Source organism: Aureobasidium melanogenum, assembly GCF_000721775.1.
Source record: "Aureobasidium melanogenum CBS 110374 unplaced genomic scaffold scaffold_13, whole genome shotgun sequence".
Classification (NCBI taxonomy): Eukaryota; Fungi; Ascomycota; class Dothideomycetes; order Dothideales; family Saccotheciaceae; genus Aureobasidium; species Aureobasidium melanogenum.
The window spans coordinates 78,924-93,075 of NW_024470065.1; the positions used below are offsets into that span (position 1 = coordinate 78,924).

Consider the following 14,152-nt stretch of genomic DNA (forward strand, 5'->3'; position numbering starts at 1 on the left):
GGGCTCAGTCTTTATATGAGCAGGAGTTTACGGCATGATACACCAAGGCGCCTGGCACAACACATGGATTGATACAGGGAAGAGCATGGCATAGGGTTCATCATATGAATTTGGGCACCAGGCGATGGGTGCGAGCGCCTTTGACTTGTTCTATGGAGAGCAAATTGGCCCATCAAGCAGTCTACAGAGTGTAGAATCGATCTCCAAAGTCTCCAAGACCCGGGACGATGTAGCTAGTCACCAGATTAGCAACCTTTCCAGAAAGAGAGCAGCAATTCTCGACGTACTTCTTTTCATCTAAGCCTTCGTCGATGAAGGCGGTGACAATTCTTACTTTGGGGAACTTCTCTGCAAAGTTGTCGGCACCCTCAGGACTGGCAATGAGATTGAGGAAGAGGATGCGATCCTCTGGCACGCCCTTTTGTCTCAAAACCTCGACAGCCATCAAAGCAGAACCGCCTAGAAGCATGTCAGTGGGAGGACAAATGAGGGGATAAAATCGTAAGTCAAGGCATACCGGTAGCGAGCATAGGATCCAGCAAGAGAACCCATCTGTCCTTGATGTCTTCGGGCAACTTTTCGTAGAAGAGACGAGGCTGGCTCGTCTCCTCGTCTCTCTGGATCAGAATCTTGCCAATGCGTACGCTTCTGCAGCAATCGCGTAGACCTTGTTCCATAGATTCACCGGCGCGCATGATGCTGACACCGCAAATCTTGCCCTCAAACTTGACACCATTGTAATGGCGGCCGACGGGAGTAGTGATCTCTTGCTGAATGACTGGCAGGTGGTTCAAGCCTTCCTCGACGAGCAGACGGATGATACGATTCGAGTAGAAGATGAAATCGGCACGGTTGGTGCGGTGGTCACGGATCATACTGCTCAAGGAGTTGGCGGAGAGTGACTTGGAACGTCTTGAACAAGGGACACACCTACGTCAGCAGAGCAATGAGCTGAGGTGTCTGCGGTAGGACGTGGACGTTGTCATGGCGGACTTTCTTGGACACTGTGGCTGTGGGCTTTTCACCCTCGGCGCGGTAGTTTGGACCCAGGCATTGGGACGGGGCAGACTTGTCTGACATGGTGCAGCAGCAAAGAAAAAGCGAAAGAGGGCAGCAAGAGAATTGCGAGATGTCGAGGGAAGGCAGATGTCGATCGAGGAACAGAGTGACGGCCGATAAGTGAATATGAACTTTCTTATCTGAGCTACGGCGCCCAAGTGTCGTGTGCCCCGCAGAGCGGCTAACTCAAGCTCTCACCCTGCGGCTGAAGGCTGTGAAGACCCTGTCGCCAACCGTCGCCTAAAGAGCAGAAGCGCCCTGTCGTCGGCATTTGTCCTCACTCGTAGCTTGTCGTGGCGACCTGCAACTTTGTTCATGTCCGTTTGCGCCATCCTCCACCACCAATGATCCTCTGATCGCATCCAAACCTGCCTCACATGATTCACGTCGCCTTACCAACCGCTTTCCACTGAGCTATGAGACATCGTGTCTCATCACTTTATATGCGCCATCACTGCCGTAGACCGACTCTTCACTTCCGAGCTGGGACGATCAAAGTTTCAGAATCTCTCTCCGTTCTTCAATGTCAACTCTGCCTCTGCCTTGAACGACTTTAATGACACATTTCTTTCTTCTTACGACCGACTCTCCTTGTGCATCTCCTTCTCTTGCCAGTCCCCGCTCCCTATGACGACACTCCCCACGAGCTATGGTCATGGTGACCGTCGCAAGAAGCCCGTTGTCACCTACGGAAGGCCTGCGCGCAACCCGACCTTCTCAACCACTAGTGTCAAGTCTTTCTACGACGAGTCCAGGAATGCTGCTTCAACCTCCAAGCTAAAGCGCCCGACTGCTGTTACCATCAGAAAGTCTAAGGATGCGGATGACGAGTTCGATGTGCCTATGTCCGACGACGAGCCTACCGCTGTACCGATCAAGTCGAAGAAAAACCATAAGCTTCCGACCAAGACCAGTCCGCTCTCTGCTAGAGGCAATGACAATGGCAACAACAATGGCGACGTAGATTCGGCCTCACCACGCAAGCGCAAAAGAACCGTTTCCCAAACTGCCCGGTCTTCAGTCATACGGCCCCTCGCAAAGGTCAATAAGTCACAGGAGGTGAAAACAGAGACCGAGAAAGTCGATGTTGAATCCGCCCAATTACGTCGCTCGGAAAGGCAAGTTGCTACTGGAACCCCTACTGCCTCGGCCCCGTCGCAAAACACCAACCGTCATGTGGCACACGCAAAGCGATCCGTGGGCTCATCTACTAAGTCTGCTTGTCCATTGTCGCCTGCTGTCGCATCTCCGACAAGTCCGGCAGATTCGGTATCAAGCATTGCTACGACACCAAAGCAAAAGAAATTATGGCACGAGCTGCTTCTCTCCGACCCCCCAGATGAGGTCGTGCAGAGTTCGACTCCCAACCCAATGCATCTTTCGCCACATCGTACTCCCAATCAGCCAAATCCGACAATGTCACAGCCTTTTGTCACTAACGTTCCGGTTACAGCCAAGGCTCGCATTGTCGATCGTCTAAAGGGAAAGACTGTTCCTGCTCAAAGTAGTGACGAGAGTTCTGAGGATGAAGCGAACGAGCCATGCGAAGGAATGCTCTCTCAGAACCTGGAACTACCAAGAATATCCGTACACTCTGAGCCTCAGGAGTCTACCCAGCACTCTCAATCACAGAGCCGAGTACAAAGACAGCTGTCTTCGACCAGTCAAGGAGCTCAGAGAGTGACCTACGCTCGGTCACGCACATATTTGCAGGACAGTCTTGAAGACATGATCTTTGGCGATCTACCTATTGATGCAACTGAACGGCCCATTGCAAGCGCTCGGCGGACCAAGACTTCTCCGAGAAAGACCTCAAAGTCGAAGGTCAGTGTCAACCACGATTCGGACGAAGAGTCTGTACAAGGCATTCGAAGTATACACGACCTTAGGGCAGCCGGACACAATAGCAGATTTATGGATGATGTTACACGTCTTCTGGACGATATCAAGAACCCAAAACCATCAACTCGATCGCAGAGGCGGATGGCACTCATGGAGCTCTTCGGTACACTTGCCGATGATGATTTCGCTTCTCGATTCGTCGAGAATGGATTTAATGCGAGCATAATTGCCCAGTTCAAACATGCTGGCATGGATGTTCTAGCTGATATGTTGCTGTGTGTTGTTCTTACACGAATAGCACAAGCTTCCGCTTCGCTTCTTCAGGGCGGTGTTCTCGATTTCCTCGCCTCATATCTAGATGAAACCAAGGATATCAATCAGATTGCACGAGAAAGGAAGAGCAACATGTCCAAGGTTGCTCAATCTGACTACGTGGAGTTCATGGAAAAGTTCAGGTCTTCTGACATTTGGGAAGACTGCTCACCGGAGTATTTATCTCCTAGTTCAGTCGCTCTCGTGAGCATCAACTGTATAGTTGTTGCTCACAGGCGCAACAAGAACAGTGGCACTATTCTCTCTCCTCACACCGCATCGAAGCTCGTCAGTCTGGCTACCAATCATACATCAGGGCCTGAGCATACCTCACAAGCTGTCATCAACCGGGCGCTATCAACTCTTGAGGCTGCTACCACTCTCGATGTGGACAGCACGTCATCAGATGTCTGGTCAGGCGAAATACTTGCGCAACTTGCTGCTGCCCTGCCTCGGTTCCTTAGTATGTCAAGGCCTTCACAGGAACTTGCTCTTCGGTTCTGCTGCTCTGTAACCAACGACAACAAAGCCAACAGCAGTGTGTTCTGTGAATCTCACACCATTCAATTGATTGTGTCGTTGATCATAAACGGTTTCAACTCGCGCAGCTCATCAGTCGAAGTGGAGCTAGACTCTGACCACGATCTTTTGGTTCTCGCCCTTGGATTGATGATCAACCTGACCGGGGTGAGCGACGCTGCACGCGAACATGTTGCTCGTGTAAAAGATCAGGGACTTGTCACACTAGTAGACATCTTCGTCAAAGGTCAGAAGAAAGCAGCTGAGAGTCAGTCGGAGGAGGAGATGCAAGCTCACATTCCGTATGCTTGGCTGTCAGTTCTCCTCGGATACATTTGCTTGAACAAGGGCATCAGAGCACAAATAAGTGACCGGCTGCCTGGCGAGAATGGAACCGTGCTCGTGGACGCTGTCGAGGGAATAGCTCAGATGAGCCAGCAAGTGGATAGTCAAGTCGCAGAGGAGGAAAGGGAAATATCTTCAGGATTCACGCAGAAACTCCGGGCGCTCGTCGCTGATTTACGCGATGGCGTGTGATTGATGGCAAACGAGACATGGCAATAGCCAGGATGATACCCACTAGAAAGTATTCTATTAGATAATCAAAACGTCGTATACACACGTTGAACAGCGCATCTAGACTCAAATGCTCAACAAATCATTTGAAGTCAGAGACAAGAACATGAAGGTATCAAGCATAAGCATACGAATTTCTGAGCGCAGCAACGTATGTAAACAAATGGTACTCGTAGAGTATACAATTAGTGTTGGGCGAGTGTGTAATTTCAATCGAGTAATGGAGGATTGGCCTGACCAGTTAAACAAGCAGTTAGACTTTCGTCACCGCTCCCTCAATAGCGCCGCCAATCGGCTGCGATGCCCCAGACTTCTTTTGTTCATTCAAAAGAGCAGATCATCGCCAGCTAGATCGGAACCTAAACGTATAACGAGAACGAGGCCCCTCTGCCACCTGCAGCTCACAGCACACGCTTACCACTACACCCCACTTGTGCGCCATCAAAGTCCTGCTCTGAATACGAGAACTACCAACGATACCACGCTCTGCGCATTTCATTACAAGTGACACGCATCAATCAGCTTGCCCTTTGCTGAACCACCACCTTTCACTCGATACATACCAGTACGACCGTCGCGTTCGGACAGAAAGAGCTCGGACACAATGCCTCCACAACAGAAGCAGCGAAAGATGGCCATCGTTGGCAGCAGATCCGTGGGTAAGCTATCGATAGCGATGCCACGACTGAAGCCAGCAAGCTGACACGTCTCAGGCAAGAGCTCGTTGACTGTTCAGTTCGTCGACGGCCACTTCGTCGACTCGTATTACCCCACCATTGAGAACACCTTCTCCAAGGTCATCAAGCACAAGAACCAAGACTTTGCCGTGGAGATCATCGACACTGCTGGACAGGTACGCCTTGATGAGGATATTGCAATATCACAAGGACCATGCTGATATTCAAGCATCAAGGACGAATACACTATCCTCAACAGCAAGCACTTCATCGGCATTCATGGTTACATGATTGTCTACAGCGTTGGCAGCAAGCAGAGTTTCGAGATGGTCAGAATCATTCGCGACAAGATTCTGAATCACATGGTATGCTTTTCGAGATGCCTGCCGATTGACCCCGATCTAACATAACGCTCCAGGGTGCCGAGTCGGTCCCATTGATTATCGTTGGTAACAAATCCGATTTGCGACCCGAGCAACGCCAAGTCAAGCCTGAAGATGGTCGTAAGCTCGCCGAGGAGCTCAACTGTGGCTGGACAGAAGCAAGTGCCAGATTCAACGAGAATGTTGGTAAGGCCTTTGAGGGCATGGTAGCCGAGATCGAGAAGGGCCAGGAAGCCGGCCAACCCAAGGAGGGCAAGAACTGCATTGTCATGTAAGAGAGTCATCGCGGTCGAACCATCATTGAGGGATATTCCTGGAATTGGCAATACCATATTTCTGGATTACGGTTGGGGCAGGCGCTTTTTGCAGCGCTCATTGAGGACGATAAGGGCGAGGATCGATCATTGGACCTGGGTCGGGAAGGGCAACATGCACATTATGGAAATGCTGGCTTATTTATCGGCAATGGGTCTTCACTGGAGTTTATAATAGGCGCAACTGCTGATTAGGAAGGGGATCATGGGTATCAGGAGGCTTGAAGGTATCTACAACATAAAGGCTCACGTCACAGTCTAACTTGACAACCTCCGAGCTGTGAGAATATCGTCTGGTCAATGTGATGTTTATTACAGTATTTTCGGCCTTCTCGCTCAGTCATAGGAGCAGGAATTTGAAGGTACCGTGTGCATGGTCAAAGGTTAGTAAATACGGATACTTCGTCCACAATACATGGTTGCATGTGATGAACAAACGCGGTTGCTGTAACAAGTGTTGATGGATTGATTCCCAGAGAATACTGGCGAGTCCTGTTCGAGTCCCAGCCTCAGGCATTGATGATTCGTAACATTTGTCGGTACTGTGTCTGTACGAGCAAGATCACAAAAAATCAAAGCACCCGGATAGATCATTGCTGTGAGGCAGGGTCCAGTCTGTCTGTGGGGTCTGGCCAGAGAGATGCGATATCATGTTTGCCTCCTTTGATGTCTGCGAAATTCATGTAAGGCTCAGACGTTCGAGTGTACATTTCAGCATGCAAGCTGACCTCCATGTGAAACCATACGAAGAAAAGTGAGGAACAGGTATGCCATTTTTTGGTGGTTCAATGGTCGAAGGCACCGAAGGACCGAGCTGTTCGCTAACGTGGAGTTTCACGTGACATAACGCCAAGGCGGCGCACCACACGATCCAAATTCAGACGTGCCTGCCCACACAATCGCTCTTTCCTCGCGACGACGACTTTTCCAACAACAGTTAATTGCCATACAGAGACGCAAACATGGCTGTCGGCAAGAACAAGAGATTGTCCAAGGGCAAGAAGGGCCTGAAGAAGCGCACCGACCCGTGAGTGAAGACGACTCGCTGCACCGTTCGACACCGACGACCCATGGCCCTCACCAACACTCTATACATTCGCGCGCATATCATTCAACGAGCCTTTGACTGACACAACTGCGCCTATAGCTTCGCCAAGAAGGACTGGTACAACCTCAAGGCCCCTTCCACCTTCGCCATCAGAGAGTACGTTTTTTCGCCGATCAGATTTGCGCCCGCCACTGGACGACAAGAAAAAAAAAATCTTTACTAACACACCACAAGTGTTGGCAAGACCCTCGTCAACCGTACCACCGGTCTCAAGAACGCCAACGACGCTCTTAAGGGCCGTATCTTCGAGGTTTCGCTCGCCGATCTCCAGAAGGATGAGGACCACTCTTTCCGCAAGGTTCGCCTGAGAGTCGATGAGGTTCAGGGCAAGAACTGCCTGACCAACTTCCACGGTCTCGACTTCACCTCCGACAAGCTCCGTTCGCTCGTCCGCAAGTGGCAGTCCCTGATCGAGGCCAACGTCGTCGTCAAGACCACCGATGACTACCTCCTCCGTCTGTTCTGCATCGCCTTCACCAAGAGACGCCCCAACCAGATCAAGAAGACCACATACGCCCGCAGCTCGCAAATCAGACAGATCCGCAAGAAGATGACCGACATCATGCAGCGTGAGGCCAGCAGCTGCACCCTCTCCCAGCTCACCCAGAAGCTCATCCCCGAGGTCATCGGCCGTGAGATCGAGAAGTCCACCCAGGGCATCTACCCTCTCCAGAACGTCCACGTCCGCAAGGTCAAGCTCCTCAAGTCTCCCAAGTTCGACCTTGGTGCTCTCCTTAACCTCCACGGCGAGTCCAACACCGACGAGTCCGGCCAGAAGGTGTGTTCAATCCCGGCATTTAAATGCACTTTCGGTCTAATACTAATCCATCACAGGTTGAGCGTGAGTTCAAGGAGACCGTCCTCGAGAGCGTGTAAGCATTTGATGAATGGAACAAGATGGGTTGGGGTCCGCATGACACGTTGTTGCCCGGCGTTCGACGTGGAAAAGGAATGCTTTAGGCATCTTCGTGTTAGCTACTTTTCATGGCAAAAAAGAATCGTCAAAAAGCTTTCCGAATTTTCCAATTTCAAAATTATGATACCACGCACATTTACACCTTCCGCACTTTTTCTGCCTGCACGACTTCTCAAGTGACTCGGAACACGATCTGTGATTCGAACTATCTCGACTGCTATATACTACATCTACTCTTTGTCCTGCAAAAACTCAACGACGGCTGATTATACGTATTAGTCCATGACATAGGGATAGAAAGCGTGCAGACATACCATTTCTGAATTCTTGAGGCTTCTCACTGATGACCCAATGGCCGCTGTCGATGTCTGCAACCTGGAATCTCGGGAAGAATCTTCCAATGATGGGTAGCGTCTCGTCTGCCACATAGTGACTCTTGGTGCCTCTGACAAATAGAGTTGGACCCTCCCATCGTGCTTCTTCAGGGTCGGTGAAAGGGAAGTCGGCCATGTTGTCTAGAGCGTTTGCAAGGTACTTGACAGGAATACGGAATCTCTGAATGCCGTCCTTTCCGCGAGCGAGGTTAGTGAGTAGGAATTGACGCACGCCTACATTGGACTCGAATTCGGCCAGGATGGCGTCGGCCTCGGATTGCTTCTGTACGTTGGCGTCGGCGATCTTGCGCATACCCTGGACGTATTTGCCAAAGTCGCTTTTCAAGGCTGCATCGACAGGTGCATTGTCGACGGGAATCAGACTTGCGATGGGCACTTTACCGCGCAAGGCAACTGCCATGACTGTTTTGGCGCCCCTTGTCTACCGTCAACATGGATCCGCAGCATCGGTGTACGGTATGGTTGTGTAAGACGTACATGGAGTGGCCAATCAGAGCAGGACGCTCGATCTTGTGCTCTTGCAGAAAGTCTTCAACATCCTCGGCGAGGGCGGTGTAGTCGTGTCTGGGGTCATGAGGTGATTCGCCATGGTTGCGCAAGTCCTGGACAGAGGATATCAGAGGTTGTGGTCGCAGACGTTCTGGGACGGGTGAGATACAATGGCGTAAACGGGACGGTTAAGATCACGAGCAAAGACTCTAGGCTTCGGTTAGCGTCGAACAGAATGAATAGCGGCAGACATACTCACTTGCTCATGCTCCGGTTGTTCTTTTTAGAGCCGAAGAGACCATGGATAAAGACGATGGGATCCTTCTTGGATTCAGGCTTCTCGGCTTCATAGAAGTCGTAGGCAAGCTTCAGCTTAGCATTGATTGGAGTTGACGAGAATGCGCGTATGCTGAGCGATTGAAATGCTTGCCGCGACCGGACGAATGTTCTTGTTGCCAGCATCTTTGAATGCTCTGAGGTCACATGGTGGTTTACCTGAACAAATGTTGAACGGAAATTGTTTCGGAGGTTAGGGCACATCCGGACCGGCAGCAGGAACGTAGCTTTGTGCGGCCCGAGCCGCCGCTAGAGCTCCATGACTCTCGTGCATGATCATGATAATCATGTTTCTTTTCAGATGTCGATGCAACTTTTGTCGACATCCACACCTCACAAACGTCCAGAACATGAAACGCTCCTATCAAAACGACGAGCACTCTTTTGCAAAGAGACAGAGGAGCAACGGACATGATGGTCACTCAGACCATCGCCCTCGAAGTCTACACTCTCAGCCTCGACACCCTAAAAACTCTCATTTCACCCACCAAACTGCTCCACTGCCCGATTCCACCAAACATCTGGAATCACTGCTTAAGGCGCTGGTTAATCATCCAGATAACACAAGACAGCTTCTTGGTCAGGAAGCGTATGAAAGCGCCGTCAGACTGTCCAAATCTATCTCTTCAATCAACACAGCTACTGCCTCTCTGGATTTGTTCCAACCTTCAACCATCAAAGGCGCTGAAGTCGGCTCACATGACCCAAACACATCCTCAACTTCCACATATCAACAGTTGCCCTTGCCAACGCTGCCACAAGTTCCTGATGGCCCTTATTCGCGGGCACCCTTCGTCCACAAGTCTAGCAGCCAACACGATCGCACCTCAGCAGTTGGCGACATGACATACGAGCGTCTTGAGTTCCTGGGAGATGCCTATCTGGAAGTTATCGCTACTCGTCTCATCTTCTCGCGCTACCCTCATCTTGCCGCTGGTCGTCAAGCACAGATACGCGAGCGCTTGGTCAAGAACGACACATTAACCCAATTCAGCATGGCCTACAATTTCCAGGATCGTCTAAAAGCTGGAGGGGGTGAGCGTGAACTCGGAAAGACCTCTGGAAAAATTCTAGCCGATGTCTTCGAGGCTTATGTGGCTGCTGTCATTCTCTCCGATCCAGTAGACGGCTTCAGACGTGCAGAGACCTGGCTTACAGAGCTTTGGGCTCCTATCCTACTCAGAGAATTTGGTCCCATAAGTTCAGACGGCGGAGCGACGTTCAATGAGTACAACCAAAATGCAAAGCAGGAACTCCAACAGAAGATTGTCGGCAGGGATGTCAAGCTTGAATACCTCGAGAATAGACCAATGGAACAGACCAAGCACATACAAAAATACTTCATCAGCTTGTTTTTGACGGGCTGGGGCTACAACAAACACCTTCTTGGCTCCGGCGAGGGTCAAAACAAGGTCGAGGCAGGTAATCGCGCTGCCATGGATGCCATGGTGAAAAGCAAAGACATCATTGATGAAGCCGCTCGCAAACTCAGCGCTTTGCGTGAGCAGAGGAAGATGGAAGCTGCTGCCAAAGAGCACGAAGCGGATACGGCACAGCGATAGGCGCTGAGTGAGAATATGGGCAACGTGCAAGACAGTTCTGCAAGATGAAGTTGCTACTCCCGACCCGGATTCAGCGAAGGCTCGTCTGATTCGTAACCAATCTTTACTCTTAGGTTCTTCATGATACCCATACAAAAGTTATAGCTCATCAAACTCATCCTAGCCATTCTTCACCACGGAATCATTATATGTTGTAATGTGATTCGTTTTAGACGTTCAGCACTCGAAACCTGACTAGAAGCAGAGTCTTTTTGTCTTCTGATTCATAGAATTAATGTTAATAGTTAAGCCCTGCTGCTGTTTTTTTCATGAAACGTAGCATATCATCATCTACCCACTTCCTTTCTCAATCTGCCCGCTGCACTGCTCGGTGGTGCTTCTGGCCAGCTATCGACTGCTTCCTCAACCTCATCCAGGAAGCTCGCACTGTTGTGTATTGAAGTTCCTCCCAACACCACCCTGACACCAGGACTACTAGCATTAACCTGCGCGACCATCTTCGCCTCCTCGTATGTTGCACCGCCAATCATAAAGACAATGATGTCTTGCGGCTTTTCTCGTGTGGTGCCTCCACCTTCAACGAAGGGGTACTGGTTATCTCGCAGGCGGCCTTTGATCAAATCCTGTATCGTTGTCTCTAACCGGGGCGAGTGCTGTGTGTATACATTCTCCACACCACCAAGTCCTCGGTTGAAGCGCTCTCGCGCGCCTTGGAATATGGAGGACGATTGGAAAAGATCTGGGATAGCACCGGTCTGTGGCAAAGACTGCAAAGAATGCGCGTAGGTAAGGAGTTTGGGTATGAGATTGATTCGATGGCGAGAGAGACCACCAGCTACGGCTAGAAGATCCATAAGAGCTGGTGTCGAGTTCGAGGGGTGAGAGGCATATCGGAGAGCGTAGATTGCCACCAAGCGCAGTTTGTTGTTTGAAGGCGTTTTTGGATCTTGTATGAGGCGTTGCAAGGTCTTCAGATCATTCGAATGATTCTCGTTGCAAGCAAGGCTTTGTTCCAGCTCGCTGATGTCCAGTAGATTCTCCTCGCCGACTCTGCGACTGAGTTCGGTGACTAAGGTGACGTGCTTGGTGACATTTCCTGACAGACGGCGGAACTCTGGATAGTCTTCTACAAACCGCTTCATATCCTCAATAGATTCAAGCTTGTGACTCGACTGTTGCTTCGAAGCGAATTGCTCGACATAATCCTTGGCATTCTGACCAAGATCACCAAAGTTGAGATACATGTTCTTTTTGAAGAATGGATCTTGATCTTGGCTGATGAAAATTTCCTGGGCGGATTTAGTAAACAAGATAGTCAATATCAAAAAGGAATGCATCGCACCTTGAACTCTGGCCGGACGTCTGGTACATGGCTGAGATTAACTCTGCCATTTTTGATACCAAGGAGTTCATGGACCATGGCTTGGTAGGTCCATTGAGTCAGCAATGGAGTGACAGGATCGTCTCTTCTGTCGACAATGAGAAGTATGGGAGCGGTATCGGTTTTCCTGAAGTCGAAGAGTTGTTCCTCTTGGGTCATCTGGTATCGAACCTCTGTGGCTAGCTTTTTCGCCAGTAGACTGTTCTTTTGGTAGCGGATCATGGGACGCTTCTTGAGGGACAATAACAAAGCAATGACACCCTCGGTTGTCCTTGACAGAGAATCCTGGTTCCACATGTCGGGACTTGAGCTCCAGAGGCGGTGTTCAAGGGCGAGTGAGGTAAGGTCTGGATTGACGACCAAGTAGTCGGCAAAACATTCGTGGACGGCTTTCACAACCTCGTGGTCATCGGCTTCTGCAAGGCGTTCAAGGGAGGACTTCTTGACTATGTTGCTAAAGTCTGACCTTGTATCAGTCAGAAGAACGTTCCGCGGTGGTTGCGAGATGGAACATACAGATGTGATATTCGCCGTACTTGGGATCGCGGAACTCGTCTATCAGGAATTGGATACTGTCGGGAGATGGGCGTACGAAACAGAGGCAGCGAAGGTGGCGCATCTTCTCCCTGTTGTGGTTGTCCAAGCGATCGGTCAGGTAGACTTGGTGGTTTAGGAGGGCGGACTGCGTCGTCGCCGACGATACGACCGAGACCTGGATTGAGCGTTAGCTACAGGGCAGTAAGCACGGTCGTGCGACTCACAGTATCATTGTCCAGGAGAAGTATCTTCATTTTGGCAGCGTTAGAGGCAGTAGCGCCATCTCCAGTCGACACCATCTTGGTGACATAGCCTGAGACGGCTTGAAACGCATCCATGGCTGCTAGGCTAGGAGAGCCCAATATCCTCTGGGAAGAACAGTATGTTGCAGATGTGTTGCGTAGTCCAAAGTTCAGCAAGGGTCGGGTGTTTGTTGTATGATCAAAGCAGTACTGAGTACGGAGTATGACGGTCCCCTCAGTCGAAGCTCCCCTATGTGGGGTCGGTAATGACACCCTGTCCTTCGATGTCCAGGAAAACCGTAGGCAGACTCGATTGCGATTCCTGTCAAGCTCGACACATCTTTCAATTAAATAACAGAAGCATGCTATCTTTAATGTCTTGATTTGATATGGTGCTTGCAGCCATGTTGGCGTGTCGTCTTGTAAATAAACTAAGTTATCAAAGGTGTCTGCGTTCGATCTTGAACTCCAAGCTTGCCGACGGCAAAGGACGTCGGCCAACTCGAAGATCTTCGAGTTTAGATAGCCGTAGATTCAGGTGACCTTGTGCTCACTTCAGTCTGATAACAAGCACATGCCTCTGCACTGTCTTTCAACATTAGCCCTGTACGTCTTGCAATGCCATCAAAGTTGCGTGACCAGCTAGGTGAAGATGGCTTTGTGCGCATCCCTTCAGCCCTTCCAAAGGATCAACTTGAAGCTCTGAGGGCTGCGTGTCAAGATGTCGCCCAGCTAGCAAGAGCGGGCAGGTGGCCCTTTGTGAGGACACTCCCAAAACAATTTCCTCCGTGGGACTCGGACACGTCGAAAGGCACTTGGGGGGTGCAACACCTTATGCATCCAGATCTCCCCCATCACGATACCTTCGCCGCGTCGTATTTTGCGCCTTACATCACTGACGCAGTGACTGAGATCTTACAATGCAGCCCAAATGACCTGGTGCTTGAGTTATACAACCTCTTAATCCGTCCTGACACGAACTTCGCTCTTCGATGGCATCGGGATGATATTAGTCCGGAGGTGTCAGCTCAAGAGGAGTTGACGCGTCTGCAGGAGCCCATGCTGCATGCCCAATGGAACCTAGCCTTGTATCCTGATTCTTCTTTGGTTGTCGTGCCCGGGTCACACAAACGTCCAAGGACAGAAGAAGAACGGTGCGCGGATCCATTCGAAAATGACTTGCCAGGACAGATGGTCGTCAAGATGGATCCTGGCGACATCATCTTCTACAACAACAACATTCTGCACAGAGGCGTCTACAGTAGCGAAGCCGAGAGAATGACTTTGCATGGATCCATGGGTATTGTTGGCGCTGACCCCGCCAGGGCTAGGAACGTGCTGCAGCACGGAGTCGGTGCTTGGGTTGATCGTTGTGACTTTGGCAAGTTACAAGACCATGCCGATGATCAACAGATCTCTACGTTGGCACAAGACATGCGGGACAGGCTGGTTGCGATGGGCTCAGGCCAGGTTCTGAGCTTCTCCCAGCCGTTCGACGAGTGAG

The 14,152-nt window shown here is 50.6% G+C and overlaps 8 protein-coding genes across 8 annotated transcripts; 5 read left to right on the forward strand and 3 right to left on the reverse strand.

Moving 5' to 3' along the window:
* Window positions 1-181: 181 nt before the first annotated feature.
* Window positions 182-1,080, reverse strand: M437DRAFT_50442 (PRTase-like protein; the record flags this gene model as incomplete). Its single annotated transcript, XM_041022005.1, has 4 exons — window positions 182-233; window positions 288-459; window positions 518-876; window positions 935-1,080. The coding sequence occupies 4 exons, from the start codon at window positions 1,078-1,080 to the stop codon at window positions 182-184; spliced, it is 729 nt and encodes a 242-aa protein (XP_040878823.1).
* Window positions 1,081-1,698: 618 nt separating this feature from the next.
* Window positions 1,699-4,263, forward strand: M437DRAFT_21268 (uncharacterized protein; the record flags this gene model as incomplete). Its single annotated transcript, XM_041019015.1, has 1 exon — window positions 1,699-4,263. A coding segment is annotated over one exon (2,565 nt), but the record flags the coding sequence as incomplete, so codon positions are not given.
* Window positions 4,264-4,912: 649 nt separating this feature from the next.
* M437DRAFT_50677 (uncharacterized protein) lies at window positions 4,913-5,643 on the forward strand (the record flags this gene model as incomplete). The annotated part of the gene is made up of 4 exons (XM_041022056.1): window positions 4,913-4,967; window positions 5,022-5,161; window positions 5,222-5,350; window positions 5,404-5,643. The coding sequence occupies 4 exons, from the start codon at window positions 4,913-4,915 to the stop codon at window positions 5,641-5,643; spliced, it is 564 nt and encodes a 187-aa protein (XP_040878825.1).
* Window positions 5,644-6,644: 1,001 nt separating this feature from the next.
* Window positions 6,645-7,666, forward strand: M437DRAFT_51007 (ribosomal protein S3Ae; the record flags this gene model as incomplete). Its single annotated transcript, XM_041022111.1, has 4 exons — window positions 6,645-6,709; window positions 6,830-6,886; window positions 6,965-7,568; window positions 7,625-7,666. The coding sequence occupies 4 exons, from the start codon at window positions 6,645-6,647 to the stop codon at window positions 7,664-7,666; spliced, it is 768 nt and encodes a 255-aa protein (XP_040878826.1).
* A 270-nt stretch (window positions 7,667-7,936) lies between these two features.
* M437DRAFT_75981 (alpha/beta-hydrolase) lies at window positions 7,937-9,052 on the reverse strand (the record flags this gene model as incomplete). Its single annotated transcript, XM_041026526.1, has 5 exons — window positions 7,937-7,968; window positions 8,021-8,517; window positions 8,579-8,703; window positions 8,760-8,799; window positions 8,850-9,052. 5 exons carry the CDS (start codon window positions 9,050-9,052, stop codon window positions 7,937-7,939), a joined length of 897 nt encoding a protein of 298 aa, XP_040878827.1.
* Window positions 9,053-9,669: 617 nt separating this feature from the next.
* Window positions 9,670-10,461, forward strand: M437DRAFT_17973 (uncharacterized protein; the record flags this gene model as incomplete). Its single annotated transcript, XM_041018926.1, has 1 exon — window positions 9,670-10,461. A coding segment is annotated over one exon (792 nt), but the record flags the coding sequence as incomplete, so codon positions are not given.
* Window positions 10,462-10,814: 353 nt separating this feature from the next.
* Window positions 10,815-12,744, reverse strand: M437DRAFT_50412 (Sec1-like protein; the record flags this gene model as incomplete). Its single annotated transcript, XM_041022000.1, has 4 exons — window positions 10,815-11,777; window positions 11,831-12,330; window positions 12,386-12,581; window positions 12,631-12,744. The coding sequence occupies 4 exons, from the start codon at window positions 12,742-12,744 to the stop codon at window positions 10,815-10,817; spliced, it is 1,773 nt and encodes a 590-aa protein (XP_040878829.1).
* A 522-nt stretch (window positions 12,745-13,266) lies between these two features.
* M437DRAFT_50773 (phytanoyl-CoA dioxygenase family protein) lies at window positions 13,267-14,151 on the forward strand (the record flags this gene model as incomplete). The annotated part of the gene is made up of 1 exon (XM_041022076.1): window positions 13,267-14,151. The coding sequence occupies one exon, from the start codon at window positions 13,267-13,269 to the stop codon at window positions 14,149-14,151; it is 885 nt and encodes a 294-aa protein (XP_040878830.1).
* Between the last annotated feature and the right edge of the window lies 1 nt (window position 14,152).